The 27,792-nt window shown below is 40.8% G+C and overlaps 1 protein-coding gene across 13 annotated transcripts in view; it reads left to right on the top strand.

Annotated features, from left to right (window-relative positions):
- ST3GAL6 (ST3 beta-galactoside alpha-2,3-sialyltransferase 6) overlaps positions 1–27,792 on the top strand; it is a 101,316-nt gene that overhangs the window by 49,094 nt on the left and 24,430 nt on the right. For 11 of the 13 annotated variants that reach the window (XM_089910439.1, XM_022584985.3, XM_089910437.1 and 8 more), the window contains 4 exons: positions 13,201–13,300; positions 17,802–17,879; positions 23,444–23,547; positions 24,570–24,633. In XM_089910439.1, coding sequence (XP_089766565.1) covers positions 13,212–13,300; positions 17,802–17,879; positions 23,444–23,547; positions 24,570–24,633 — 335 coding nt within the window. In that variant the 5' untranslated portion in view covers positions 13,201–13,211. The remainder of the gene's footprint in view (positions 1–13,200; positions 13,301–17,801; positions 17,880–23,443; positions 23,548–24,569; positions 24,634–27,792) is intronic. The other 2 variants (XM_089910446.1, XM_089910445.1) reach the window with 2 other exon arrangements.

Below are 27,792 nucleotides of genomic sequence, written 5' to 3' on the forward strand. Positions count from 1 at the left end.
GGGCTCGAACCCGTGTCCCCTGCATTGGCAGGCAGATTCTCAACCACTGTGCCACCAGGGAAGCCCCCTCATTGTAGTTTTGATTTGCATTTCTCTAATAATTAGTAATGTTGAGCAGCTTTTCATGTGCTTCTTGGCCATCTGTATGTCTTCTTTGGAGAAATGTCTATTAGGTCTTCTGCCCATTTTCTGATTGGGTTGTTTGTTTCTTAAATATTGAGCTGCATGAGCTGTTTATATATTTTGGAGATTAATCCTTTGTCCATTGATTCGTTTGCAAATATTTTCTCCCATTCTGAGGGTTGTCTTTTTGTCTTGTTTGTAGCTTCCTTTGCTTTGCAAAAGCTTTTAAGTTTCATTAGTTCCCATTTGTTTATTTTTGTTTTGATTTCCATTACTCTAGGAGGTGGATCAAAAAAGATCTTGCTGTGATTGATGTCAAGCAGTGTTCTTCCTATGTTTTCCTCTAAGAGTTTTATAGTGTCTGGTCTTACATTTAGGTCTCTAATCCATTTGGAGTTTGTTTTTGTGTATGGTGTTAGGGAGTGTTGTAATTTCATTCTTTTACATGTAGCTGTCCAGTTTTCCCAGCACCACTTATTGGAGAGACTGTCTTTTCTCCATTGTATAGCCTTATCTCCTTCGTTGTAGATTAGTTGACCATAGGTGTGTGGGTTTATCTCTGGGCTTTCTATCCTGTTCCATTGATCTATATTTCTGTTTTTGTGCCAGTACTGTATTGTTTTGATTACTGTAGCTTTGTAGTATAGTATGAAGTCAGGGAGTCTGATTCCTCCAGCTCTGTTTTCTTCCCTCAAGATTGCTTTGGCTATTCGGGTCCTTTTATGTCTCCATACAAATTTTAAAATTTTTTATTCTAGTTCTGTAAAAAATGCCACTGGTTATTTGATAGGGATTGCATTGAATCTGTAGATTGCTTTGGGTAGTATAGTCATTTTCACAATGTTGATTCTTCCAATCCAAGAACATGGTATATCTCTCCATCTGTTTGTGTCACCTTTGATTTCTTTCATGAGTGTCTTATAGTTTTCTGAGTACAGGTCTTTTACCTCCTTAGGTAGGTTTATTCCTAGGTATTTTATTTGTTTTGTTGCAGTGGTGAATGGGATTGTTTCCTTAATTTCTCTTTCTGATCTTTCATTGTTAGTGTATAGGAATGCAAGAGATCTCTGTGCATTAGTTTTGTATCCTGCAACCCTACCAAATTCATTGGTTAGCTCTAGTAGTTTTCTGGTGGCATCTTTAGGATTCTCTATGTATAGTATCATGTCATCTGCAAACAGTGACAGTTTTACTTCTTCTTTTCCAATTTGTACTCCTTTTATTTCTTTTTCTTCTCTGACTGCCATGTCTAGGATTTCCAAACCTATGTTGATTAATAGTGGTGAGAGTGGACATCCTTGTCTTGTTCCTGATCGCAGAGGAAATGCTTTCAGTTTTTCACCACTGAGAATGATGTTTGCTGTGGGTTTGTCATATATGGCCTTTATTATGTTGAGGTAGGTTCCCTCCATGCCCACTTCCTGGAGAGTTTTTATCATAAATGGGTGTTGAATTTTGTCAAAAAGCATTTTCTGCATCTGTTGAGATGATCATATGGTTTTTATTGTTCAGTTTGTTAATATGGTGTATCACATTGATTGATTTGTGTATATTGAAGAATCCTTGCCTCCCTGGGATAAATCCCACTTGATCATGGGGTATGATCCTTTTAATGTGTTGTTGGATTCTGTTTGCTATTATTTTGTTGAGGATTTTTGCATCTATACTCATCAGTAATATTGGTAAGTAATTTTCTTTTTTTGTAGTATCTCTGTCTGGTTTTGGTATCGGGATGATGGTGGCCTCGTAGAATGAGTTTGGGAGTATTCCTTCCTCTGCAGTTTTTTGGAAGAGTTTGAGAAGGATGGGTGTTAGCTCTTCTCTAAATGTTTTTTAGAATTAACCTGTGAAGGCATCCGGTCCTGGACTTTTGTTTGTTGGAAGATTTTTTTTTTAATAAATTTAAAAAAAATTACTTATTTTTGGCTGCGTTGGGTCTTTGTTGCTGCGCACAGGCTTTCTCTAGTTGTGGCGAGCAGGGGCTACTCTTCCTTGTGGTGCACGGGCTTCTCATTGCAATGGCTTCTCTAGTTGCGGAGTGCGGGCTCTAGGCACACATGCTTCAGCATTTGTGGCTTGTGGGCTGTAGAGCGCAGGCTCAGTAGTTGTAGCACATAGGCTAGTTGCTCTGCAGCATGTGGGATCTTCTCAGACCAGGGATCGAACCTGTGTCCCCTGTATTGGCAGGCAGATTCTTAACCACTGCACCTCCAGGGAAGTCCCTGTTGGAAGATTTTTAATCATAGTTTCAATTTCATTACTTGTGATTGGTCTGTTCATATTTTCTATTTTTTCCTGGTTCAGTCTTGGAAGGTTATACCTTTCGAAGTATTTGTCTATTTCTTCCAGGTTGTCCATTTTATTGGCATAGAGTTGCTTGTAGTAGTCTCTTATGCTTTGTATTTCTGCGGTGTCCCTTGTTACTTCTTTTTCATTTCTGATTTTACTGATTTGAGTCCTCTTCCTCTTTTTCTTGATGAGTCTGGCTAATGGTTTATCAATTTTGTTTATCTTCTCAAAGAAACAGCTTTTAGTTTTATTGATCTTTACTGTTGTTTTCTTTATTTCTATTTCATTTATTTCTGCTCTGATCTTTATGATTTCTTTCCTTCTACTAACTTCGGGTTTGTTTGTTCTTCTTTCTCTAGTTCCGTAAGGTTAGATTGTTTATTTGAGATTTTTCTTGTTTTTTGAGGTGGGATTATATTGCTGTAAACTACCCTCTTAGAACTGCTTTTGCTCCATCCCACAGGTTTTGGATCATTTTGTTTTCGTTGTCATTTGTCTCTAGGTATTTTCTGATTTCCCCTTTGATTTCTTCAATGATCTCTTGGCTATTTAGTAACATATTGTTTAGCCTCCATGTGTTTGTGCTTTTTACGTTTTTTTCCCTGTAATTGATTTCTAATCTTTTAACGTTGTGGTCAGAAAAGATGCTTGATATAATTTCAGTTTTCCTAAATTTACCAAGGCTTGGTTTGTGACCCAAGATGTGATCTCTCCTATAGAATGTTCCATGTGCACTTGAGAAGAAAGTGTAATCTATTGTTTTTGGATGGAATGTCCTATAAATATCAATTAAATCTATCTGGTCTATTGTATCATTTAAAACTTGTGTTTCCTTATTAATTTTCTGTCTGGATGATCTGTCCATTGGTGTAAGTGAGGTGTTAAAGTCACTATTATTGTGTTACTGTCGATTTCCTCTATTATAACTGTTAGCAGTTGCCTTATGTATTGAGGTGCTCCTATGTTGGGAGCATATATATGTATAATTGTTATATCTTCTTCTTGGATTGATCCCTTGATCATTATGTAGTGTCCTTCCTTGTCTCTTGTAACATTCTTTATTTTAAAGTCAATTTTATCTGATATGAGTATTGCTACTCCAGCTTTCTTTTGGTTTCCCTTTGCATGGAATATCTTTTTCCATCCCCTCACTTTCAGTCTGTATGTGTCCCTAGGTCTGAAGTGGGTGTCTTGTAGACAGCATATATATGGGCCTTGTTTTTGTATCCATTCAGCGAGCCTGTGTCTTTTGGTTGGAGCATTTAATCCATTCACGTTTAAGGTAATTATCGATATGTATGTTCCTATGACCATTTTCTTAATTGTTATGGGTTTGTTTTTTTGTAGGTCCTTTTCTTCTCTTGTGTTTCCCACTTAGAGAAGTTCCTTTAGCATTTGTTGTAGAGCTGGTTTGGTGGTGCTGAATTCTCTTAGCTTTTCTGTAAAGCTTTTGATTTATCCGTGGAATCTGAATGAGATCCTTGCCGGGTAGAGTAATCTTGGCTGTAGGTTCTTCCCTTTCATCACTTTAAATATATCATGCCACTCCCTTCTGGCTTGTAGAGTTTCTGCTGAGAAGTTAACCTTATGGGAGTTCCCTTGTATGCTGTTTGTCATTTTTCCCTTGTTGCTTTCAATAATTTTTCTTTGTCTTTAATTTTTGTCAGTTTGATTACTATGTGTCTTGGCGTGTTTCTCCTTGGGTTTATCCTGCCTGGGACTCTGTGCTTCCTGGAATTGGGTGGCTATTTCCTTTCCCATGTTAGGGAAGTTTTTGACTATAATCTCTTCAAATATTTTCTTGGGTCCTTTCTCTGTCTCTTCTCCTTCTGGGTCCCCTATAATGCGATCGTTGGTGTGTTTAATGTTGTCCCAGAGGTCTCTTAGGCTGCCTTCTTTTCATTCTTTTTTCTTTATTCTGTTCCACGGCAGTGAATTCCACCATTCTGTCTTCTGGGTCACTTATCTGTTCTTCTGTCTCAGTTATTCTGCTATTGATTCCTTCTACAGTATTTTTCATTTCAGTTATTGTATTATTCATTTCTGTTTGTTCTTTAATTCTTCTAGGTGTTTGTTAAACATTTCTTGTATCTTCTCGATCTTTGCCTCCATTCTTTTTCCAAGGTCTTGGATCATCTTCACTATCATTATTCTGAATCCCTTTTCGCTGTCTCCACTTCATTTAGTTGTTTTTCTGGGGTTTTATCTTGTCCCTTCATCTGGTACATAGTCCTCTGCCTATATATTTTGTCTGTCTTTCTGTGAATGTGAATGTTCCACAGGCTGCAGAATTGTAGTTCTTCTCGCTTCTGCTGTTTTCCCTGTGGTGGGTGAGGCTATCTAAGAGGCTTGTGCAAGCTTCTTGATGGTGGGGGACTGGTGGTGGGTAGAGCCAAGCACTGGCTTTCTTGAAAGACTGAAAGAGGAGATGTGTGTATACATATAGGAACTAGCTGCATAGCATGGTATAGCAGAAGAATTGGGGGGAAGAAGAGAGAAAGAAAATTATGCATATTCTTCTTCTGCTATGCAGAAAGGAAAAGACTATGTATTTAGAAATCAGCCAGAATGTATACAGTTGGTCCAGTTTGTTGAAACTATACTAATAGCTTTTCCAGGGAGGAGGTACGTAAATCAAATTATAATTTTCTATTAATTTACTCAGATTTTTTCCCCTTAATTTGTATTAAATAACAGTAGCTCAGAACTTCAGATTTAAATTTAGCTTTTTTTTTTTTCCGGTACGCAGGCCTCTCACTGTTGTGGTCTCTCCCGTTGCGGAACACAGGCTCCGGACGCGCAGGCTCAGCGGCCATGGCTCACGGGCCCAGCCGCTCCGCGGCATGTGGGATCTTCCCGGACCGGGGCACGAACCCGTGTCCCCTGCATCGGCAGGCGGACTCTCAACCACTGCGCCACCAGGGAAGCCCTTAGCTTTTTTAGGTGGTGTAATATTGCATACTGAATTTTACATGTGCTATTTTTATTTTTAAATTTTGGCCTCTTGAGAATTTTCAGGTCCTTCTAGTAGAAATCTGATCAACCAGACTAATTCCTTAAGATTTATCTCTTTAATTGTGAAATGAACAGTTTTTTCTTTTGTATTTTAATGTTTCTTAGTATATTTTAATCAATGCCTACTTTAATGTGTATCATTCCCTTGCATAACAAGGTATTAAGTAACTATATTAAGTTCATGCTGTTATAGTTAAAAAATACAGTGATTATAGTTCTCCAGAATGTACAATTTAGAAGTTTCCCATAATATACAATATAAAAACCCAGAAAGTCTCTTGAGTGGGGATGATAGCACCCCTGTGTTCATCATCGTATGTGAAAAGGGCTTAGTGCAGTGCTGGGCATTTTGTAAGTACTTAATAAAGTGTGCTATTATTTATATGATCAGCACCAGAGGGTGGAGGTCCTTAGTATATAAATGAGGCTTCTGGACACATTTGGATCATACCATTAATGATAAGGATCATTACTTGAAAGAGGGGTAATAACTGACTTAAAGAGGACTGAGGCCTTTCCATCCATTGCTGCGAGGTTCTGTGTGTCTTCTTTAAGGTTTGGGCTCTATGGAGACGGCTAGGTCTAGGAGACTTAGGGGACCCGTGGGTCTGGACTAAGAGACTTAGACATTAATGCATAGGTAGAGCTGCAGTTCATGCTCACAGGGGCTTGTGATTGCAGAGAAGAGTCATAAGCTGAGCAGTAAATACGAAGAGGAAGGAAGGCAGGATGTAAGATCTGTTGCCAAGTTCAGACAGTCTCAAGTATGTGTCAGTGTGAGCTGATGTCTGGTGGAGACCTGAATGAAGAAGAGTCTCTCCCAGGGTTGAATGGACACAGGCTGAGAGCAGGGCCACCTGGTAAGATTGTGGAGGTGAACGTTGAACAGGGGCACCTGGCTGAGAGGAAAGTTGTGGTTGAAATCCTGCCCATGCCAAGCTATGTGCCCACAGGGCTGTGTGGAGCCAGATTGGGTGTCCTTGTCTATTTTGCACAAAGATGCAAGTTATCGAGTATTTTTGTTGAGCAGAGGTATGCTGGATGAGAGAGGAGACCGAACAGCAGCAGAGCAAGACCTCTGTCACTGGGGAAGCAGAGGGTATCAAGGGATAGAGTGGATGAGTACATGGTGTAGGATCCTGGTTACTTAGAATTGGATGTTTGATTGCTGAGCTGCTGGGGTAGCTGAGAGAGAGAAGAATGAAGACCTTGGAAAACTAGGATGTAATTCAGGGACCTGGCAATGGGAACTCAGGCCAGGTGAATGACATGGCCAAGTGTGGGATCAGTAGGAACCTGACCAAACTGTTGAGCTGCTGCTGGAGGCTTCTCAGGCTCACTTTCCTTTGGGTCAGGATCAGGCTCAGAGGTTGGGGTGGAGCTGAGCCTACAGATGGGCACCGGGGTGTGTCTGCAGCTGAGCCTAGAGGTCACTGGGTGGAGAGAGGCCGGGCAGGCTGGGTCCGTCTTGAACCATGTGTGCGGAAGCATGTTTCTTCCTTGGAGTCATGTGATATTGACTGAGATACCCACCGGGTTTTTGTGCTTAGAGAATAGAATGATGTTTCTAGAATTATTGCTGAATATGCTTTTTTCTAACTGGTTGTTGGAAAAACAAGCCTCTTTAGGTTTGAAAAAGCATTAGAGAGTCTAAAAATAAGAATCTGACCATTTTCAAGTGTCATTCCATAGGGTTTTTGTTTTGTTTTTATAAGCAATGCTATTATGGTTGCCCTGGGGCTCAAGAATGTGCATTGAAATAGGAATCCTCCAGTTTGATTCTTAAGCGTACTGAAGTTTGAGGATCACTGCTCGAGGGCACTCAATAGAACTATGGAGGAAAAAAAAATGGATTTACTGAAATCCAAAATAGGGTGGGGAAGAACAAGGTTGTGAGTAATAGGGTGTTATTTCAGCAGTCTGTGACTATAAACTTTATCTCCATTCCTAGAATTGATACCGCTTAGGGAGCTGGTAGGATGGGCAGATGAGACATTCTGTCATGTTTAGTCTGTTATCAGAAGGCTGGACCTTGCACCAATCTGTAAAAGCTCACATCTGGAGAGCAGCAATACAGTGTGTGGACTCTGGTCTGATAGATACGGGTTTGAGTCTGTTCTGCAATTTATTAGCTCAGGTAAGTTAATATTCCTCTCAGAGCTTCAGTTTTCTCCTCTGTGAAATGAGAATTGTAAGTTTACTATTTCCCTCACAGGGTGGTTGTGAGGATTACATGAGATAATACACCGAAAGCATCTGTCGGGGGCCTTGAAAAATGCTAATCACTGCAATATCTTAATGATTCTAATCAGCCATTATTCATTAGGCATTACCATGTGGTAGGCATTTTGGATAAAAAATCAATACAAAGCATCTAGTTATGAGATCTGTAACTACATTCAACGATTATCCACTTAACATCTGTGTGACATGTATTATTAGAAGTAGATAAATAAATGCAAATAAAATGATTGACAAATCCTGCTCTCATGGAGTGGGGTCATTATTGTAACATCTGTTATGGTCTCCGTATTTCAGTACATTCCTCCATGGTTCTCTTGAGAATCCTAGAGCAGTGATTCTCAAACTGTAGTTTGGGTCAGCATAAGAATCAGACTGGAGTGTTCTTGTTTCAATACACTTTTCCAAGCCCTAGAGACTCAGATGAAGTAGGGGCTCAGGAATGTGCATGTTAACAAGCCCTCGGCTGGTGCTGACCCTTGGAGCTGCCATGTCACTTTGGGGAACCCTGCCCTGCAGCCCTCTCCCTGCAACCCATGTCTGTATTTGCCCTTTCGGAACTCTGCCCATCAACAGCGCACTGTCAGGAAGTTGTCAATTAGAATTTTCTCTTTTGGGTTCCCCTCATGTATTTTGTCTTGATAGACAGGATGACACCAGGAGTAGAACTGTGAGAAAGAAATGGTCAGACTTAAGTCTGTTTCTGTCTCTTAAGCTGTGTGAGCTGGGACAACTCACTGAATTGCAGAAACTTTCATTTCCCTCATTCATCAAGAAGATGATGCCTGCACATCTGTTTTTTTTTTCTTTTTTTAACATCTTTATTGGAGTATAATTGCTTTACAATGGTGTGTTAGTTTCTGCTTTATAACAAAGTGAATCAGCTCTACATATACATATGTCCCCATATGTCTTCCCTCTTGTTTCTCCCTCCCACCCTCTCTATCCCACCCCTCTAGGTGGTCACAAAGCACCGAGCTGATCTCCCTGTGCTATGCAGCTGCTTCCCACTAGCTATTTATTTTACATTTGGTAGTGTATATATGTCCATGCCACTCTCTCACTTCGTCCCAGCTTACCCTTTCCCCTCCCCGTGTCCTCAAGTCCATTCTCTATGTCTGTGTCTTTATTCCTGTCCTGCCCCTAGGTTCTTCAGAACCACTCTTTTTTATTTTTAGATTCCATATATATGTGTTAGCATACGGTATTTGTTTTTCTCTTTCTGACTGACTTCACTCTGTATGACAGAGTCTTGCACATCTGATTATCAAGCTTGTTTTGAGCCTTAAATGAAGTGATGGACATACAAGCATTTTATGAACTTATAAAATATACTGTTATTATTAAAGAAAAGGAAAACCTGTTGCCAAGATTGAGCTCACTTTGGCATATGCAGATTATTCATCTATTGGGTTATGTATCATAATTGGGGAAGAGATAAACATTTGATCTCTGCCAATGATTCCTGCTCTCCCTTGACACCCTCTACTCACACTTTCAGTGAATAATTGCTTCATGGCTTAAACTTTGTGAAGGATGTTTTAGGGACTCTGGTCTTAGTAGCATCTGCAGCCAAGAAGCTGATATGTGTTGTTCAATGTCAAGATCTTGAAACTTGTTTGTTTTGGTAACTGAAGCTATATTGAAGGGACTTTTTTTTTTCCTCCCCTTAAAGCAGGCACTCTATGTTAAATTCTTACTGGTGTTCCTTTGGGTCTTTTGCTCAAAGCAAAATGGTTGTTTCATTTATAGACTTATAATTAGAGAATTCCTTTGTTTGTGGAAGTTTTTGCTGTGAGCGAGCAGAGGACCTCTACGTGTTTATCACAAGGATATCCTGGCCGGCCCCAGTTTGCTCTGCAACTTGAATATGGATGCTTTGAATTGCCCATGACATGTGAGAGTGGTAAAGCTTCCAAAATTTTTCTCAGGTGGTGTATGTAGTAGCTCTTCACAAGTAGGTTCATTTTACTTTTTTTTTTTTTTTGCGGTACGCGGGCCTCTCACTGTTGTGGCCTCTCCCGTTGCGGAGCACAGGCTCCGGACGCGCAGGCCCAGCGGCCATGGCTCACGGGCCCAGCCGCTCCGCGGCATGTGGGATCCTCCCGGACCGGGGCACAGACCCGTGTCCCCTGCATCGGCAGGCGGACTCTCAACCACTGCGCCACCAGGGAAGCCCTCATTTTGCTTTTTGAAGGAAAAAAATGTTTTCTCACACTTCTTTGTCTTCAGCTAAACCACAAACTGCTGAGGAAAAATACAACATCTCGCTTACGCATACTTTCGTGCTCTGTAAAGTGATATATAAATTTCCCAAAGAATATGTTTTGAGGGACAGATAAGCAAATTGAACTGTAAATACTGAGTTCTTTCCCTAGGCTTTCATATGCTATCTTACCTTAGATGTAAATATGTTTTAAAAAAATTGCTGATACTGATAAGTGGCATCCTTGTTGGGTGTTTGCAAAACTGATGTTACTCTGGGTGGAGTTTTAAATATTTAATCTGAGGATTTAAGCAGATTGTTTGGTGACTGTTTTGGCCCATGGTTAAATGTCTTCCAGGACAGTCTTAAGCCTGGTATCAGTAATTTCTAAAACTTTCTCTGTCCAAGTCTAACTTGTGGATTCTAGAACTTCCAGAGTTTCTGAACACCCCTGATATCTGAGGCTGTCCAATGTACAACAAAAGAGGCTCAATTATAGTGTATTTTCAGCTGAGTCACAGTATAGAAAGAATTCCACTGTGTTCTTTGGAGTCTTTTATATTTATCCTACATTCATGTTTGTGTGACACATGAATGAAAAAAACAAAAAAACGTTTTGCAGAGGCCAGTTCAGTCAAAGGGCTGAATGAGCCAAGGCCAGGCCACACCAGCTCCCTATGTCCTGCCATCATGAATTATGACTCGTGGCCTCTGGCCAAAGTGTTTAATATTAGCACTTCTCTCACACGTGAAGGGGAGGAAGCAGAGCTAGCATTTGTTGAACATGTCATAAGGGCTGGGCTCTGGGCTAGCTATCTCGCTGTCTTTGTTTCCTCAATTAACCAGTTCAGTGATGTGTCCAACATCTCCCATGCCTCACTGTCTTAGACTTTTACTCTGATCATCCCAAACCTTAATTCTCTCCATTACTTGGATTTTACCAATTATTTCTCAGGAAGCACAGAACCATACTTTTTCTTTTTTTTTTTTTCCCACTAATGATCATGCAATTTATTTCTTGCTTTTTACCAAGAATTTAAGGTGATTTCTAAAATAATGCACAATACATCAAGACATATATTGCAAATGGGCAAGGAAGACAGAATAAAGTGGAAAGGGAAGCACAGGCCTGAGGTGATCTACGAGTCCTTTCTATGTTTACTCCCTTTGCCAGCAGAGGAAGTGGCCTTTCCGCCACAGCCACACCCAACTGACTCTTTCTGTCAGACCGGTAAGAATACTGCACAGGCTACATTAAGGGCAGGCCAAGTTTCTCTTTGGTTTTCTCAAAACCCATGCATTTTATTGTATAGAAAAAAAGCACAGCTGGCTTTAGCTTTAGAAAACAAACAACCATAAAATATACAAACTTATTCAGCACATATTTTTGTGTCCTAGGTTATGCCAGACGCCCATCATTTTGGCCACTCTAACAGCCCGAAGAGGTTGGCTGTGTGTTCTCACTCCTGAACGTGTGAGAACAGTCAGGTTGGAAAAGGGGAGACTGATTTACCTAAGGCCCCCCTCCAAGCCAGGAATTATGTGGAGTTGGGCCATGATTCCTGTCTTCTGATTTCTAACTCTTCACGGGCATTAATGTCTGCTAAATTAGAAGTATGTGTAAACTAAAATTCGCTCATTTAACACATTCATTTGCTTCCTCTTGACAGTCTTCATTTCTAATTAATTTATAATAGTGGCACATGGGGGCGGTGGCTGCCTTAATTGCAGTGAGAAGCAACAGCTGACACCAAGGGAGGTGTGCTCAGCAATCTGCATGGGATAATCCCTACAGTTTAGGGTCAACTCCAAACAGCCCCACACCCTCATTAGCTCCAGAGGGTCTCAACCCTAATGGAGCCCAGAACGATTATTACATTTGTTACGATGACCTCACATGATCCACAACAGCTTCATTTATGTTTAGTAGATTATACTTAAGAAGGCAATGGAGCTCTTTAAGAATCTAACCAATCAACTCTACTTCAATAAAATTTAAAAAAAAATAAAAGAATCTAACCAGACTCACACGTTCGACACTGCATTGCCCCAATTGAGGTTAATAGAGACGGACAGGAGTGAGCCGAGTGGTACATTCAAGTATCTAGATGGACCAGAAACTTGATAAGAGATGCAAAGAAATAGTATATCTGTTTAAGCAACATGCATTGAAATAGAAGATCTAGTATAGAAACATATATTAAATTTGTCTTTTGCATTTAATTACATGTAGAAGTGAGGACATACTCTTTTCTGCCTTTGAAGCAGAAGTGGGAACTAAAAATGTTTTAGGCTATAAAAAATATATTTTGTAAAGGGTTTTTTTTTGTTTTTTGCATTTATACTATAGAGAGGATGGTGTCCAGGTTTGTGTCTGTCTATAAATGTGCAGTGAACTATACTGTCCATTTAGTATAAAAACAAGCAAATAATTAGCTAAATTTACCTGTGCTGTGATATGGTGCATCTAAAAGTGTGTAAAAAGTGAGGATGTGGGAGGACTTCCCTGGTGGCACAGTGGTTAAGAATCCAGCTGCCAATGCAGGGGACACGGGTTTGAGCCCTGGTCCGGGAAGATCCCACATGTCACGGAGCAACTAAGCCTGTGCACCACAACTACTGAGCCTGTGCTCTAGAGCCCGCGAGACAACTACTGAGCCCACGCACCACAACTACTGAAGCCTGCATGCCTAGAGCCCATGCTCGGCAACAAGAGAAGCCACTGCAGTGAGAAGCCCGCGCACTGCAGCTAGGGAAAGCCCGTGAGCAGCAATGAAGACCCAAAGCAGACAAAAATAAATAAATAAATTAGTTAATTAAAAAAAAAAATTGAGGTTGTCGGAAATATTTTTTAGTAGCTTTTTTCCCCCAGTTTTTTAAAATGAGAAAATGACTTTTAGCATAAATAGCATTTAAAAGTCATTTCGAGCAATGACAAAACAAAATGTTTGTTTACATCTTAAGGCATATATTCATTTTCTCTTGAGATAGAGAAAATAGGTATTTTTTAATATTTCTGAAAAAAGTTTTGGATTTGAAATAGATGTGTGAAATTTTGTTCTGAATGAATTTTTTTCCTATCTAACATGGGAAAGTATTGGTCTAAACATGAATCATGTTGTGTTGATTAAAGAGGATGAAGAGAGACAGAAAAAATATTCACCTTCTGAAAATTTAGTAGGTGTTTCCAAAATAACAGGCTGATGTCAGTTTCTTATACTCTTCTCTCTATATGTTTATTCACTAATGCTTGCATGTAAGCCATTGTGTAAATCACCTGTATAACGATCTTGCCTTTCCCTTGGCCTTCATCCCCTGTGTTTCAGGTGGGCCAGCCATGAGAGGGTACCTTGTGGCCATCTTCCTGAGTGCTGTCTTCCTCTATTATGTGCTGCATTGTATATTGTGGGGAACAAATGCCTATGGGTAAGTTTTATTTTTGCTGTTTAAAAATGACTACCAAACTGGTGTTTCACATAGACCTGCAAATGGTATTAGAGGGACCTATTAAAAAAAACAAAAAACAAACAAACAAAAAACAAACCCTGTAACACTTTGAACCTTTTCTAGCTTTTCCGTTATAAATTGGAGTTTTACCATTCTAGTATCTTATACATTACATCTAACAGTTTAAATATTGATAAACAACAACATCTTTTTATTGACTTTTCAGTGAAGCAGTGGTGTTGACCGTCTTTGGGGCATCACATTCTTATTTATATAATTCATCTTTTTGAATTGATGGAGTAATTCTTAGACTCAGTGGCACTTGATTCTTAGAGTCTAAAATGCTTGGATAAGAGACTTTTGATAAAGTGTAGACACTACATATGGTTCCTTTTGTTTAAAAATATTTGGTGAATAATGATGTATGTGCAATTTGAAATGACTTCGACTTGAAATGTCACATATAAAATTTGAAGAGGCACAGGTAGTTTTATTAAAGAGAAAACTTCTATAATAAGATTTTTATCATTTTTCCTTTTTTTTTCTATTTTGAAAAGTACTTAGTTTGAATGAATTAATTGCAAATAAAAAATTAGCTATAGTTTATAGCCTGAATAGAAATGACTAGAATAAATACCACACAGGACTTGATTTCCTTGCATTCATCACAAAGCATGTGACAATCTAGAAAACTTCAAAATCAATTATATTTCTTTGAAAAAGGAGTAACAGCAGTTACTGATACATCACAACTCGTCAACTTATAATACAAGCTTCCTGACATGCATTTCCTGAGTGAACCCAAATGATCATTTTTTCAAACAAGGACATTTTGACAAGTTGAAGTAAAGTAAAATAGTTCATGGCTTCTAAGCAACAGGTTTTGTTTTTTAAAAACCAAAAGAAAATTCAGAACAGCATTGTAATAGGATAAATTAAAGCTATGCTACCACATACAAAATTTTGCTAGAGTCAATTGAGTATAACACAACTTTTCGAACCAAAGGAAAACAAATCAAGAGATTAAAAAAATGATTCTGTCTAATCTAAAATCTACTGATTTCTGCAAGTGTCACAAAGGATTTGAGGTAGCGCAACTGTCTGTACTTTCCTTGTGGTATGTTTAAAAAAAGGGGGTGGGGTGGGGGGGGGGAGAGGAAATGTTTTCTTGCTTCTGAAAGCAAAGAACTTATTGGAATTAGAGAATAAACTGACCATGCAAGTATGTCCCTCCACTTGGCTGTCACTGGTGCTCATCTGCCAACCAAACATTTCCTTGCGTCCCACTGTGGCAACTGTCCTTTTAGGATTCAGGCCCACAGTTAAGGCTGGTCTGTTAGATTAACAACAACAAAAAAAGAGCACTGTTGTCATTCAACCCTTTATACCTCCCTAAATTTCTTAACACCTGAATAAGTCCAAATACAGGATAGCTGATTAAGCATTTCTTTTTCTAAAAGCAAATCGAGTCACTCTCCTTTCTTGTTAATTTATGCTTTTTCTCATGAGAATGATTTTTTTCTAGAAAAGTGAACAGATGAACCACAGTTTATATCTAAAAAAATAAACTTGCCAAATGTTGCTGATACTAAAAACAGATTAGTTATCATGGGAGGAAAATTAGATAATCTAGATTAAATTGCCTACTCAAAGGTGCATATAAAATGTTTCGTAGCATTAAGTTTTTGTTGTAGTACTACACTCGGGAGAAACATTAAGGAAAAAATCTTTCCCGATTATCTTCAATGTGGTTAAAAACAAAACATCTCGTACATAATGGTAATTAATATGAATTTGTTTTTACAAAGTATTCTAATTTACCAAATTTCATATTTAGATGGGGGTGGGGAGAGAGGCTCTCTTGTCCCTCTTCCTGACTTTGCAAATCCTTGAGCTATGCTTTGCTAAACTACCATTCACACCAAGTGTGAGACCATCGTTACCGTGCTACTCTATCAAGAACATTCTAAGATATTTTCTATAATAAAGATAAATAGAGAAAAAGTTAATATATATGTTGCTGTATTCTACAATGTTTGCAACAAACTGTAAACTAACATAGTTTGAACCAACAGTACCCTCAGTTATACAAAACAATTTTTCAACCCTGAGGATGGGTGATTCAAAAACACTAAAGGCATCAAATTAGACTATGTCTATTTCTCCTCAAAATATATTTTCAAAACTCAGAATTCAGAAGTCTGGTACTTTTGGAAATTCCTTTGCTTGAGTTTCCCAGAGTTTTGCTCAGAAATTGCTACTATGTATTATAAATGTTTTAAAAAATTCTTCATCTTAATGCAAATGACCAGAGCAGAAAAACTGACATGGACAACGGGTTGGAAAACCCAAATCACTTAGCTTATAAATGTATAATGTAATCCTGGAGGACAACTGTTAGTCTAGAGGTATCCTATTTCCTATTGTCAGTCCTTTGGTGAGGAATCAAGTTTTGATGACCTTTAAATCCTGAATGAGTGGTGAGTATAGGATGTCAAAATAAACCACATAAAAACTTCCTGTCTTAGACAAAAGTTCGGTACTTTTTGCCAGTGTTTGAATAGTAGATCCTAGATCATGTTTTTAGGTTTTGTTTTGTTTTGCTAGATTAAAAAAATGATGCTTCTGAATTTAACTTCATCACTGGTTGATTGTAATGCTCTTTATGGAAGGAAGTTAGGCAAATCATTGTAATGCTCTTTACAGTCACTGAAAAAACCCAATGCCAGGTGGGTCGGTTTGGACACAAGTTTTGAGGTTTTGGACTTAAATAATGAGCCATAGATCTTAGAAGTCTGATTATATACCACATGAGGATCCTACTGCAGGCATCTCTCCCTCCATCTCTGCCACTTTTGTCTCTGTCCTGTACTTAGTAATGGAAGACAAGAACAGAAAAGAAAGCACGAAGTTTACTAGATTGCTAATTCCCTGCAAATCCTATTCTTGGTCACAGGGGAAATGATAAAGAAGACAATGAAAAGGGTCCAAATTCAGCACTTTTTTCTTGTCATCAGAATTTGAGGAACGTTCATGTCACTCCTAAGCTAACACATTACTCCAGACACAGAAAGTATCGTGAAATTACCTTGGATGCTGGTAATTACCTCGGAGCTGGAAATTACCTCGGAACTTGCTTCCTTAAAAACTGTTTAAGACAAGTAATTGTCTTTTTTTTAAGAAAAAACACCCACAGTCTTCACAATATCCCCAAATAGTTTGTTTTCTGGTTTAATAACCTTAGAAACCAAGTAATATCTTATACTTTATTTTGTCCTCTGACTATAATTTGGTTTTTGTGGCTTGGTGTGCTGGCCCACCATATTTATGTACCTTCCTCACATATAAATCAAGAGAGTTTTGCCATTTGGGGTATTTACAAAAGATGATTCTCTGCATCTGGCCTCAGAGTTCAGAAAGCTAGCAGTTTTAACTGTGGATTTTGTACCAAAAAAAGTTTAAAATTGAGTCAATCCATGAAGGGTTTAGGCTGTTTCTCTTTGAGTCCTGTGATTGCAGAAGAAAATTGATTCGTTTTCTTTTTTAGATTAATTCTCCACACAACTGATGATCATTAATAGTTTTTTTTGTTTTTTTTTTTTGCGGTACGCGGGCCTCTCACTGTTGTGGCCTCTCCCGTTGCGGAGCACAGGCTCCGGACGCGCAGGCTCAGCAGCCATGGCTCACGGGCCCAGCCGCTCTGCGGCATGTGGGATCCTCCTGGACCGGGGCACGAACCCGTGTCCCCTGCATCGGCAGGCGGACTCTCAACCACTGCACCACCAGGGAAGCCCTTTGATAGTTTTTTATATTAGGCTGTTTGCTCTTTCCTGGCTGAGTCTGGGTCCTGCTGCCCCCTGTCCCCTTCATTTGTTTTCATTGTTGTGCTCTGTCTTGTATCACAATACGCTTTGAAATTGTGGAGACAAGTGCTCCATTCAGGGGACACACAAGCGCCTAACCTGTGCCAAGAATAGAGGGGAGTTAGATATGTGACTCTAAATGGTGGGATTTGGGGAGTCCCCGGGGCACGGGCAGGGGCTACGGAACCTGCTCGGGGCAGTGTCTCTGTGGCGTTTGCTGCCCATGGGTGTCCCCGCGTGTGGCACGGAGGACCTACATAGCCGTGTGCATTTTTCAGGCTTTTAGGAACTTCTAAACTGTGAGTCTGGTCTTGGCTTCCACAGTGTGATGATCCCAGTTCTTCTCAAAGGGTCCTTTGAGTCACTGCTCTTCGACCCTTCTGGGTCACTCGTCACCTCAGCCTTTTCCAGTCTCTCGCTTTGCATCCATGAATCCTCAAATGTGTCCAGGACTTAGGAGAAGCTTCTGTCATACGTCAGGGGCTGCGGTGAGCGTTTCTATTCCCTGCCTGAGAAGCCTCTCACTGGTGGCACCGCGTGGGCTCCCAGGGCATTTTCTTCCCTTTGGGCCGTCTTCCTAGTTCTGGTTTCTGACTGACGCTATTTTTGTCTCATAGGGTGCCACCTGTGGAAATGAAGAAGAGAAATAAGATCCAGCCTTGTTTATCAAAGCCAGCTTTTGCCTCTCTCCTGAGGTAAAAATACAAAAGAAACCGTGGCACACAAAATGTTCAAAATGTGTTTGTAATCATTCTCCACACTTGTTTGCTTTTTTTCATGCAAATCTTAGCAGTATAAGTACATAATATGGTTATCCTACATTTAAGGAAGAGCTTGACTATTCTGTGTCTTTTTGTGCTTTTAGTCAGAACTCTGCATATATTTTAAGAAAAGGCATTGAAGAACTCAGTCAGACCAGTATTCTTTTCACACAGGTGAGATTAGAGAGGTCTGTTTGTGTTTGATCATAAAAGAGTGCACTGTCCTTTTAGGGTTTTCTTTCCCCACCCTTGTTCCCATGTTATTTTCCACCCTTGTTATTTTTATTTAACTTCTAGGTTAAAGTTTACAGTAGATATTTTCCTTTCACAGACTTTTAATGAACTACATAGAATGTAAATAATGATTGTTCATTATGGTTGTCAGGACTTGTAGAGAATTTACTCTTCCATCCATAAACATTCTTTTTCTTTGTCACCACTGCTTTGATAGAGTGCTGGTCAAATGCTTCCAGATTAATAGAAATCAATGACAGTCGGGTCTGGGCATGTTGAAGTGTGTAAAACACATACAAGCTTTTCAGCATTTTATCTTTTAAGGATCTAAAATTCACATTGTCTTTTCTTATTTTCTTTTATCGTATTACTGTATCTCTCCATGACTGGTTCTTAACCTTTTGGGGCTACAGGTCCCTTTAAAAATCAGCCAACCTTCTGGAAAACTTTAGATACATAAAATATTTTTACATCTGACTACAGGTGTGCCACGGCTGCTTGTAGTCAATCTGTGGGTGTGTGTCCAGTTAGGATCACTGCAAAACTAGAAGAGTGATGTTAAACTTTTTTTTTTTTTTTACCATGACCCATAGTAAGAAATACATTTTGCTTTGGAACTTAGTATCCATACATATTTATAATAAAAAAAGAAAGAATTTTTACCTTTCCTACTCCAGATACCCTGTATTCTGTTCTATTCACTTTTTAAAAATGAGCTGACCATGACTCGCAAAATTGACTTCATGAGCCACCCGTGGGTTGCAGACTGCAGCTTCAAAGTGCTACTCTAGAATCAAAGTACTCTTCAGCTTTCGAGAGAAAGGCATTTTCTTTCTGAGAAAACCCAAAGGGGTTAGAGTATTTATGAAAGATTGCTCAGCAGGTGTGTAAGTCTGCACATTTGTCAGTGAATAGTATTCCCTGGAGGCAGAGCTCCCTCCTTTGCAGTAGCCATTAGGAGAAGCTCTGCTGGGAAACCTGGCAGAGTTACCTGCAGTGCTATGAAGAGGACACGTTTCCTTAGCATTGAGCTTGGGTGTGGTTTCATCTTTGTCAGGTATGGGTTAGTGACTCCAGATAATAGTTACTTCACTTTTTATAGCTTCGGTTTCTTTGTCTCGTCGACTGAAAAAAAAAAAAAAAAAAGCACAGCCTAAAAGTTGAGAATGTTTTATTTGGGGACCTTACGGAGGACTGTAGCCTGGGATGGCAGCCTCTCAGATAGCTCTGAGGAACAGTTCCAAAGAGGTAAGGGAGGAAATATTGGAGTTTTTGCTGAAAAAGACAGACATGTAGTCATGTTGCAGGAAGGGAGACCCCTTCCAGGGTCCTAGAGTGAGCTCTTGTGTAACACTCTGAAATGTATTGTCTGAGGAGACACACGTGCTGACAAAAGCAAGAGACGTTATTGCAAAGGGGCGCCGGGCTGAGAGCAACAGGGTAAGGGAACCCAGGAGGATTGCTCTGCCACGTGGCTCGCAGTCTCGGGTTTTATGGTAATGGGGTTAGTTTCCGGATTGTCTCTGGCCAGTCATTCGGACTCAGGGTCCTTTCTCGTGGTGCACGCACCACTCAGCCAAGATGGATTCCAGCGAGGAGGATTCTGGGAGGTTGGTAGGACACGTGGACTGGCGTCTCCTCTGTCTTTTTGACCTTTCCCGAATTCTTCCGGTTGGTGGTGGCTCATTAGTTCCGTGTTCCTTACCAGGACTTCCTGTCGTAAAATAACTCATGCAAATTGTTACTGTCTTTGCCTGGTCAGGGCAGGCGGTTTCAGTCAGTGTTTCCCTTAACAGTCGGGTATCAAAAGATGACTGCTAATTACAAAAAAGCAGACATCTCAAGTTAATGATTTTAGTGCTTCTCTATGAATAGGAAGATGCAGGAGTCTGGGCTTATTGAAATTATTCCTTTTGATATGCACCTTAACTATCTAGGGGCAGCATCCTGTCTTTCTCCACCGTGTATCCCCCTCGAGGGGTACCATCTGGGGCGGCTGCAGTGGGCTGAAGGCTTGCTGGCCTCAACATCCTTTGTTTACTGGAACGGCAGGCCACATTTTTTTTTCCACAGTCTAAATTGGTTAGTAGAATTTACCTTCCTTTCCAGGCTTTTGTAGGAGTAACAACAGCAAAGATGATCATTATAATGTAATATAACATACTGTAACATAATACGATGTAATATATAATTATTACAGATAAGGCAGATACTTATTGAGCCCCTACTCTGTGTGAGACATGGAGTTATCGACTAAAACAAAAAAGCACAACCTAAAAGTTGAGAATTATGTTTTATTTGGGATGTTACTGAGGACTTAAGCCTGGGATACAGCCTCTCAGATAGCTCTGAGGGACTGTTCCAAAGAGGAAGGAGCCAGGATTTGTAGGAGTTTTGGGGAACAAAAAAACAGCGAGTCGAACATCAAAAGATTACTGCTGGACTTCCCTGGTGGCGCAGTGGTTAAGAATCTGCCTGCCAACGCAGGGGACACGGCTTCAAGCCCTGGTCCAGGAAGATCCCACATGCCATGGAGCAACTAAACCTGTGCACCACAACTACTGAGCCTGCGTACCACAACTACTGAGCCTGTGCTCTAGAGCCCACGAGCCACAACTACTGAGCCCATGAGCCACAACTACTGAGCCTGCGCTCTAGAGCCCATGCTCCGCAACAAGAGAAGCCACTGCAATGAGAAGCCTGCAACGAAGAGTAGCCCCTGCTCACTGCAACTAGAGAAAGCCCATGTGCAACAACAAAGACCCAACGCAGCCAAAAATAAATAAATAAATTAAAAAAAAAAGATTACTGCTAATTAAAGAAAAAACAGACATCTCAAGATAATGAATTTACCCCTCTTCTATGTGTGGGAAGATGCAAGAAACTGTATTATTGGAATTATTCCTTTGATACGCACCTCAGCGATCTGGGGCCAGTATCCTGTTTTCCTTCCTTCTGAACTCCCCTCAGGGTGCACAGTTGGGGGGCGGCTGCAGTAGCCGAAGGCTTGATGGGCTTCAACATCCTTTGTTTACTGAAATGGCAGGCCACGTTCTTTGCCACAGTGCTTAACAGTTATTTCATTTAGAAATAAAATGTAAGTCACCTAGTACAAGGTCTGACTGGCAGTAGACGTTAGTCATCAGTTACCATCATCACTCCCACCAACTCCGAAGAATAGCGTCCTTTATTGCTTTCACCTCAAGGTGCAAAGTCATCTGTGGTTTACTTTCCCAAGGAAGCCTGGGAAGATCTTGAATCTCCTCTCAATCTTAAGTCAGGTGACCTGACACTTCCTCTTCCCAGAGCAGATGCTAAGCTTAGGGATTAACCCTGATACAGATAATGACCTTTTGAAGTTGGCTGGACCCCTGAGGCTGCTAACACTTGTCACAACTGAATCTAGCACACACGCCCTTCTCGAGTAGGAAGGGCTAGTTTCTCACCTCTTTGCTTAGCCTGAATATGGTATAAGTTCTTAGCTCAGCTCTAAAGATCTTGCGCTCCTGTGACTTGCCAAGGTTAGTGGTTCCTGGGTAGCAAAGCCAGGATCAAGCTGAAGCTAATTTGTCCCTACTCTACTGCTGTTTATTTTCATTTTGTCATGCAGCCTCTGAAACCCCAGGGGCGCTCTGATCTCCACCTGCAATTTTTCTACTAAGGAAGAACAAAACTGATAAGGCCGGAGAGAAGGGGCCATGTGTTGGGGATGGGATAAGGGTTAGCTTGACTTGCTCTGCAGTACCTACTCCTGGTAGGTGGAAATGGCATTTTAATATGTGCTTTACCTCTTCCTTATCTCTCTCTCTTTTTTTTTTTAAACCCCACATTTATTTATTTTTTTGTCTGTGTTGGGTGTTCGTTTCTGTGCGAGGGCTTTCTCTAGTTGTGGCAAGCGGGGGCCACTCTTCATCGCCGTGCACGGACCTCTCACTATCGCGGCCTCTGTTGTTGCGGAGCACAGGCTTCAGACGCGCAGGCTCAGTAGTCGTGGCTCACGGGCCTAGTTGCTCCACGGCATGTGGGATCTTCCCAGACCAGGGCTCGAACCCGTGTCCCCTGCATTAGCAGGAAGATTCTCAACCTCTGTGCCACCAGGGAAGCCCCCCCTTTTTTTTTTGATGTGGACGTTTTCAAAGTCTTTATTGAATTTGTTACAACACTGCTTCTGTTTTATGTTTTGGGTTTTTGGCCCGGAGGCATGTGGGATCTTAGCTCCCTGACCAGGGATTGAACCCGCACCCCCTGCATTGGAAGGTGAAGTCTTAACCACTGGACCACAAGGGAAGTCCCCGTTCCTTCTCTTTAATTAAAAAAAACTTATTTCTTTCTAATTCATAATGGTCCCATAAAGAATTAGTTTGGAGTTGAAATTCATTCAGTCATTTCTTAAATGTATGTTGTCTGCCTACTCTGTGCCAGGAGCTAAAAGTGAGGGAAAAAACAGAAAAAACAGAGGCGCCTCATCAAACATTGTTGTCTGAGAGAGTACCCGAGTGGAGCAGGGGGGCAGGACAGGCAACAAGAAGACAAGTATCCGTAGTTCTTTTTCTTGAGTAAATTTTAATTTAATGACCTCAGGAAAGAGTTCAGTTCTAGCTACCTCTAACTTTCAGTGTGTTTTTATTTTCACAGCTGACAACAGCTTTATGGTACCTTTTCTTCTGGGAGTGAATCAGCATCTGTACTTTTACTTTCCCTTATTTCTTCCTTTGTCTCTTCCCGTAGATGGCTGTCACTGGTGTTTGCTGGTTTTTAAATTTTGTGCCCCCCCCCACTCCCCACCCAAAGCTGTTACATAATTTTGGTTTTACTACTTGGAAGGCGTTTCCCTTCCGGGTGTGTAGTTCCAGTGCACATCCCATTCTAGGTAATATTTAAATAGTGTTTAAGATGATTTTTTTTTTTTTTTTCGCGGTACGCGGGCCTCTCACTGTTGTGGCCTCTCCCGTTGCGGAGCACAGGCTCCGGACGCGCAGGCTCAGCGGCCATGGCTCACGGCCCCAGCTGCTCCGCGGCGTGTGGGATCTTCCCGGACCGGGGCACGAACCCGTGTCCCCTGCATCGGCAGGCGGACTCTCAACCACTGTGCCACCAGGGAAGCTCTTTAAGATGATTTTTAAAGAATCTTAAAAATAATTATACATTCATGTATAGTTAATACAATAGGAATGACATACTACAGTTATTTACAGTTGTGATTTTAAAAAACATGCAAATATTATACACATTTGGGAACATCATTCTTCATCCTTTTCTTCCAGGTTTCATCAGTTTCACCCTTTTCTGTGTGCAGCTGATTTTAAAAATACTGCTTCCTTCTATGGTAGCGATAAGTTTGATTTGCCCTATGGGATAAGAACATCAGGTCAGTAATATTATTCTTACCCTGCTCTATTAATATGAGTGGTGTTTGATGTGAATCACATATTTATATAATTTTAAGGCCTTTTAATCTTTCTGTTTCATAATGATTCCTAAGGATATGATTTGGGGATTGGGTGAAAGGAATTAAATTTTAATACATAAATCCCCATTCATTTTGAGTCAGTGTGGAATAAAAGAATGAAAAAAGGTAGACTTTTTTGTTTTTGAGAAACTGCTTTTCACTTTTGTTTTGCCACCATATTATTCATGAGTTCCAATGCCTTACTTTATTCCAATTCAGAATTAGCAAGACAACCCTATGGGTTAACTTCCTCCCTATTTCCCATTTCACCTCTTTACCTATGAGTATTATTTTATGTCATCAGCACATTCTAGGTCCTTGGTCAATCTTTTAATTTAATCAGAGGATATTTTATTTTTGCTAAATTTAGAGAGAATTACTCCATTTACTAATGATGAAACGATTTTCCCTCTGCTTGTTAACAGCTGCTTTGCCTTGCACAATTTTATATTCTAGATTTTGAGAGAACCTGAAAGCCTAGGAGGTGACAAGCCTATAGTTTCCTGAGTTAGACTTTTCTTATTCAGCTGATCCTGGGTGTGTGTGTGTGTGTGTGTGTGTGTGTGTGTGTGTGTTTAAAATACATTGCAGAGAGTTTGATAATCTAATAGGTTTAAAGTTGCAGAATATTGATTTCTATACCAATGTCAGTTTCACAATCATCTGATATGATTAATTTTTGCTTATGATTGTTTTTAGATTAAGCATCTTATTTTTCTGGGGTTTTTGGAGAATGTCCTTAGAGCATTTACCATCTTGAGTGTGCCTGTTAAGTAGTGCTGGCTAATTGCAGTTGTAACATGAATTTTCACCACAGAATAAATCACAGGTGGCCATGCCAGTTTGAAGTGGGTTTTGGGGAGGGCAGTGGATAAGGTGGTTTACTATGTACCTAAGAAGTCATGATTGCTTTCATTCCTAATACTCCATTTGTTTTCTAGCCGAATACTTTCGACTTGCTCTTTCAAAACTGCAGAGTTGTGATCTCTTTGATGAGTTTGACAAGTGAGTTTGTTTTCTTCTGTTTTACTTTTCTGTTTTAGTTTTAGCTAAGTTGATTCAAAACATGTACCCCAGTGTAAAATATATTCACTCGGGAAGATTCCATATCTTTTGTGCATAAATAAAATGCCTAGGAGTTATTTCTATGACACTTGAAGTAAACAGACTACAAATATAGTTTAGAAGTTGCATAATTAGTTGGCTCAAAAGATTGCAGACAGTCTTGATGATGTGCCATGCTAGTCCCAAGTCAGGACATTTTTAACCCACGTTCATCTTTTCTAAGTTGTTGTTACTGAAGAATTAATTCACACTCCCCGTTAATCAGCTCACAGCCTCCTTCCGTGGCATGGTTCCCATACCTTCCCATACATCTTCTAAACTGCTCCCTCATGAGGATCTTTTCTGTTTCACTTGAATATTGGATTTCAGAAGCAGCTCTCTTCCTTTTATTCAGAATTACATTTGAGGGAAGTGAACAGCTTGCTTAGATACACATTTTCTGACTACAAAAGGCAGTTTAGTTTTTAGAAAAATTTGGTGTCCATTTAACCCCTTAGGGATTGAGTTGCCAAAGACAGACTTCTTAGCACGTCCACTTATTTTACAGAGGTGGATTTATTTCACAAAGTTTTAAGCTGTACTTTAGAATTTGGCCAGTTGTCCAGGGGGATGAGAAGGGTGATCTGCAGCTGTGAGGCCTCCATTAAAAAGGAAAATGGCAGAATTCCCCCTCTTATCCAAGAGAATAGAGGTGCTTTTTGGTGGGTGCAGAAATGGGGGCAGTAGACGGAGGTGTGAAAATGGAGATAGTTTACAGAACAGAGCTGGAGGAGCAGTGCTAGATTTTGTCTGAATTCACCTAAGTTTTCTCTGTCAGGGGCCCAGATTATTGAGGTGTAGATTATGTAATAATGTTGGTTCATTTCAGTTTGTACTTTTTATAATTTAAAACTATGCCATCAAACTAATCGATTTCAAGTTTTGATTGCATATCCACAGCAACCATATATATTCTTTTCTAACCAAAATTTATACAGCTCTCATCTGTAGGATATTGCTTTATGCAGACCTTTGGCATGCGTGCTTTTTATCAATTCTAACTTTTTTTTTTTTTTTTTCTGTGGTACGCGGGCCTCTCACTGGTGTGGCCTCTCCCGTTGTGGAGCACAGGCTCCGGAGGCGCAGGCTCAGTGGCCATGGCTCACGGGCCTAGCCGCTCCGCAGCATGTGGGATCTTCCCGGACCGGGGCACGAACCCGCGTCCCCTGCATCGGCAGGCGGACTCTCAACCACTGCACCACCAGGGAAGCCCTCTCTCTAACTTTTTACAACCACCCTGCAAAGTATGGTCGATGATCTCCATTTTTTAAATTGAGAAACTGAGGCCAGGCAAACATATATAGTTTGTTAGAACTGGTAAATGTCAGAGCCAGGATGTGAACCTGGGTGGGTCCATCCAGGGGTGGATGTTTGACTTCACAGTGATAATGATTATACCTTAAATAATTGTAGCAGGTATCTGCAAAGCTTTGAAAAAAGTCCTTGGCCCTGTAAATGTGAGATACTGTCAGGATTCTTGATGGGACGTGACTGGAACTTTTGTTCTTGCCTGTTGTTTTTTTTTAATTTTTATTTATTTATTTTTGGCTGCATTGGGTCTTCATTGCTGCGCACGGGCTTTCTCTAGTTGCGGCGAGCGGGGGCTACTCTTCGTTGCGGCGTGCAGGCTTCTCATCGCAGTGGCTTCTCTTGTTGCGGAGCACGGGCTCTAGGCGCGCAGGCTTCCGTCATTGCCTGCTTTTTATCTTAGAATTAGCCGTGCTTTATTTGGTTGCTTTCAGAGCCTCTTCCTGCACAGGTATTCATCATCTGTATGTGCCTCAGCCAGGCTACCTCCTCTCTTCTTGCTGACTTGGTCTGGCTGCCCCCCACCCTTTCCTCCTGCCCCCCGCTCCCACCATCAACCCACGTCGGGTTCTCAGCATCACTAGCATTGGGAGGGAGGTGGGTGTGGGTGGTGAGGAAGCACTGAACATCATGCTGATTGCACAAAGGTTCCTGAGTCTGAAGTTGTTAAGAGATGGAAGTACCATCAGTGTACAAGCAGCAACTGTGCAGGTATACAGTGAATGGAGACTGTCCCTGCAGGATCCTCCCACAGTGAGTACAGGGATGCACTAGACACTCAGCATCGCTGAATTGCTTGTGTGATGCGTGCAGACTTGCTCCCTAGAGACTTCAGAAAGAGTGTTTTGAAAGTGGATAAGAATATACTTGTGACAATATTATCTTCATTTAGATATTAACTTTTAGGAGGAGTTCACGTGTAATAATAAATTTTACCTACATTTTAAGTAAGTCATTCTACATTTGTCTGAAACCCACGGTGCAATCCAAAGATCGTGACAGGCCAGCCCATGCCTGAGCAATAAATATATTTTAAGTAAACCCCAGAAAGGCAGAATACACTAACCTGCCTATCGCTGCCTCGGAGTCAACTCAGTCTACCCCCCAAATAACCTTATACATTTCCCATTTCTCCTCTCTGCCTGGGGAAATGCCGTAGAAGAGAGGTGTGAGAACAGTCTGTCCTTCTCTGGCAGAGGATCTGGACCGCCCTTAGTCGGGGAGTCCTCCCTGAGCCCTCACTGTGGATCCGGGAGCTGTGGCCCTCGTGTACCAGGAGGAAGCCCTTCTGGCCGAGGCTTGCTCATTCTCTGTAGGGGTCTGTAGGTCAGAGAGGAGGGGCTCAGGTGGAGAGAGGTGAGAACCTCCTTTTCAAGTCCCTTCCCCCTTTGGCTGTTCTCTTTGTCCCTCCCACAAAGGTTCAGACATTTCTTTGTTGTTTCAAATCTGAATCCTTTACTTATCTCACTTAGCATGCATGATGCCCTTGGTTGGGATAGATTTTACTGTGAATGGGAAGACTCCAAATATCGGTTGCATTTGCAAGATACAACTTTTCCTCTTTCTTACAATTGTCATGTAAATGAAGCCTGCGGTTAAGCAATCTCAGGCCAGTTTAGCAGCTGTTAATCATCAGAGACCAAGGCTTCTCTATTGTGACTCTGTTATTCTTCCTTATGGTCCAATCTGATGGCTGGACTTCCCCAGTCATATGTACATTCTGGCCAGCAGGGAGGATGAAGGGGGAAGGGC

The sequence above is a fragment of the Delphinapterus leucas genome, chromosome 4 (assembly GCF_059928025.1).
Source record: "Delphinapterus leucas isolate spDelLeu-1000000601 "Yukka" chromosome 4, BTC_Dleu_Yukka2, whole genome shotgun sequence".
In the NCBI taxonomy this organism is placed as follows: domain Eukaryota; kingdom Metazoa; phylum Chordata; class Mammalia; order Artiodactyla; family Monodontidae; genus Delphinapterus; species Delphinapterus leucas.